This window comes from Dipteris shenzhenensis, chromosome 9 (assembly GCF_047967505.1).
Source record: "Dipteris shenzhenensis isolate YYH24624 ecotype China chromosome 9, Dip_SZ_1.0, whole genome shotgun sequence".
Classification (NCBI taxonomy): domain Eukaryota; kingdom Viridiplantae; phylum Streptophyta; class Polypodiopsida; order Gleicheniales; family Dipteridaceae; genus Dipteris; species Dipteris shenzhenensis.
The window spans coordinates 12,234,445-12,237,460 of NC_141604.1; the positions used below are offsets into that span (position 1 = coordinate 12,234,445).

Below are 3,016 nucleotides of genomic sequence, written 5' to 3' on the forward strand. Positions count from 1 at the left end.
ATTCACATTCCCTACCAATTTTTCCAAAAGACGAGAGTTGATTGATTTAGGGGCAACTTCTCACTTACTCCCATATTGTTGAGAATTATTTAAATTTGCAAATTGATTACAATTTTCTTGTTTATAAGACGTATACCACCTTTTCAATGTATTACATTTAGTGTTAGAATTATGGTTTGAGGTTAGGAGAGATTAAAACCTCTCCATTTCACCAATGGTATAGCTATGAGGAGATGTAATGTATTATACCATCTATTTAGTGCCACTAAAGAGCATTTCACCACAAGGAATAGGTATGAGGATATGTAAAGTTTTATAACCTCTATTGAGTGACACTAAACAACAACATTATGATATAGAGCTAACCATCGAAGAACCAATAAGACAACACTAGAGAGCACATACAAGTATTCGGTTGGCCTTAGTCCATTGTCACTCACAGGAGTGTGAGGTAGAGAAGCTTTTGACTAGGCAGCTACAGCTGCTGCTGCCTTTCGTTTGAAGAAAAAACTAGAAGAGCTTACAAACAAGATCGTGAACGCGGAAAAGTCCGTCGGTTGTTGATGAGTTGATGAAGAAGAAAATCAAAGAGCCTTGCAAACGACTGTGGAATGGTTGGCGATGTGCAGACTGAACTGTCCTCCCTTCTCCGTCACGTCCACCTTGCTCTGGCCTGGAGGTGGCAGTAGCTCGAACGATTGCACCAATCGACCCAGCACCAATGACAGAATGGGTATCGCCAGAATTATTCCTGGACAGCTCCTCCTCCCCACTCCGAATGGTAGAAACCTGAAATCGTTGCCGCTTGCCTCGATCTTGTCCTGTCCCATGAATCTCTCCGGACGGAACTCCTCGGGCTTGTCCCACGTCTCTGGATTGTTCGCTAGATACCATGCATTCACCAGGATCTTGCTTTCCGCTGGAATATCGTATCCGCCCAGCTTCGCTTGGTGCAGGTTCATGTGCGGCACCAGTAGAGGAATCGCCATGTGTAGACGCATAGTTTCTTTCACCACCGCGTGCAGATACGGTAGCTTGGGCGTGTCCGGCTCGGTGACGGGGACGCCATGGCCCAGGACGGAGTTCAGCTCCTCACGCACCTTCTGCTGGATGCGTGGGTTGTTAACCAATTCAGCGATACCCCACTCGATCGACCATAGGGTAGTCTCGATAGCTGTAAAAACGGACAAAGAGAAGTTAATTTTACGAACAAGTAAGAGAGGGTCCAGAGATGGACCCTCTGCGAAATTGTCTTAGGGGCAATGCAAGAGAGGACGAAATCAGAGGAGAGGCACCCATTGCTCTGGCTCATACCGGCCACATTGATATTTTCGACAATGTACAGGACGTTATCTTCGTTGATTTCTCCATTTTCCTGGGCTTCAAGAATGTGATCGATCGCACACTTCTCGTCAACAGGCTTCACGCTGGTCAAATTCCTATGATTCAGAACAAGGAGATTTCAGAGATTTCGACATCGGGAGGGGGATAGAGGCCCTTCGGAAATCGATCGAGCTCTACAAGCTACTAGATTCGGCAAATCTTACTTGTGCTCATCAATGAAGTACTTCTTGAAGAGCTGCAGACGTTCCTCTTTCACTTGCTTGCATAGCTGCAGGTAGCGTTTCAGAAGAGGGCGTAAAATAGGAATGAAATCGCCGTAGTTGTACTCGAAACTCTGGGCAAGTCTGCTTCTCTCGCCGTTCAATCGCTTGAGCTGGAGGAACAGAGGATCGTTCTCACTTTCAAACCTCCTGTTGAACATCATTCGGTACATGTTGTTGTACATGAGCAATTGCAACCTTTTCCGAATGACAACTCCAGAGGTGGAAGCCTCAGGGGTAGCCCGAATGTCCGCGATGGCAAGATTGATCTCCTCTTCCCAGTAAATCCTGGACTGCTGCACAACCTTGTTAGTGAAGAAAGGCACAGTCATGATCCGCCTCATCTTCCTCCAGTGATCTCCATACACTGTGAACACCATGTCCTGGCCCTTCCCGGTGAAAATATCGAACACAACATTACGGGTGCGGGAACCAAACTCGACGCCCTGGGTGTGGAGGACCTCCTTGGCGAGCTCAGGTGAGGAGACGACGACGAGGTTACGTTGGCCCATTTTGAGGAGGAAGATGTCGCCATACTTGCGGGCGAGGTCGGAGAGGTTGCGGTGGTTGAGATCATCACCGACCTGGAGCCAGTTACCGAAGATGGGGAGGGCGAGGGGGCCGGGGGGGAGGCGGAGCTTGGGGCGGGAGAAGTGGAAGGCAGCGAGGGAGGCGAGGACGAGGAGGAGGAGGGAGAGAAGGATGGATTCAGGGGAGGAGGGGAGGAGCGAGGCAACCACAGACATGGCGATCGAAATAGAGAAGGAGATGGGGATAGCGATGGGGAAGGAGCTGGGTATGGAGGGGGAGGAAGAGGTGAAGAGATGGGAAAGGTGCGAGGATGAGGATGGAGGTTGGCTATGGCGGTTTTGAGCTGCCGAAGGCTGGCTATGGCGATTCTAAACTGGCTATGGCGATTTTGAGTTGCAGGCGATCGAGGAGCGAGGTGACGAAGTGCAGTTACAAGCCAGAGAGGTTGGCTATGTCGATGGAGCTGCAGAAGGGATGGCTATGGCGATTATGAGCCGCGGAAGGCTGGCTATGGCGATGGAGCTCAGAAGCTCTGGCTATGGCGAACTGAGGAGCTCGTTTTTGAAGGTGGTGAACAAGAAGACGATGACGTGGCCCTGTCGTGACGTGGCACGATTTTGACGTGGCAACTCCAACACAATTGGTGCTGGTAGGTAAAGCGTGAGACTCGTCGTCTTTTAATTACTGACGCCATTTATTATATCACAAATATTGTTTTCATTTTTCGGGGGTCCTCGGCCTCTCAATTCAATTTGTAAAATTTTTTCGATTTTACTTGGTTTTTTTTTTTGGAACGTGACCTAGTCCACGAGTTCCTTCCTTGCCTGCATGCATGCATGGCACTGTCCGGTTTTTTAAATTTTAAATAAAAAAGGAAAAAG

The 3,016-nt window shown here is 48.7% G+C and overlaps 1 protein-coding gene across 1 annotated transcript; it reads right to left on the minus strand.

Annotated features, from left to right (window-relative positions):
• Window positions 1-231: 231 nt before the first annotated feature.
• Window positions 232-2,664, minus strand: LOC147898208 (trans-cinnamate 4-monooxygenase-like). The gene is made up of 3 exons (XM_087378825.1): window positions 1,548-2,664; window positions 1,315-1,439; window positions 232-1,174 (listed from the first exon to the last, which is right to left on the minus strand). The coding sequence occupies exons 1-3, from the start codon at window positions 2,348-2,350 to the stop codon at window positions 585-587; spliced, it is 1,518 nt and encodes a 505-aa protein (XP_087234951.1). The 5' UTR covers window positions 2,351-2,664; the 3' UTR covers window positions 232-584.
• Window positions 2,665-3,016: the final 352 nt, after the last annotated feature.

Coding starts and splice junctions, on each gene's coding strand:
- LOC147898208 (XM_087378825.1), bottom strand. CDS start 2,350: ATGTCTGTGGTTGCCTCGCTCCTCCCCTCCTCCCCTGAATCCATCCTT. Junction 1,440..1,547: donor TACTTCATTGATGAGCACAA/GTAAGATTTGCC, acceptor TCTGAATCATAG/GAATTTGACCAGCGTGAAGC. Junction 1,175..1,314: donor CGAAAATATCAATGTGGCCG/GTATGAGCCAGA, acceptor CCGTTTTTACAG/CTATCGAGACTACCCTATGG.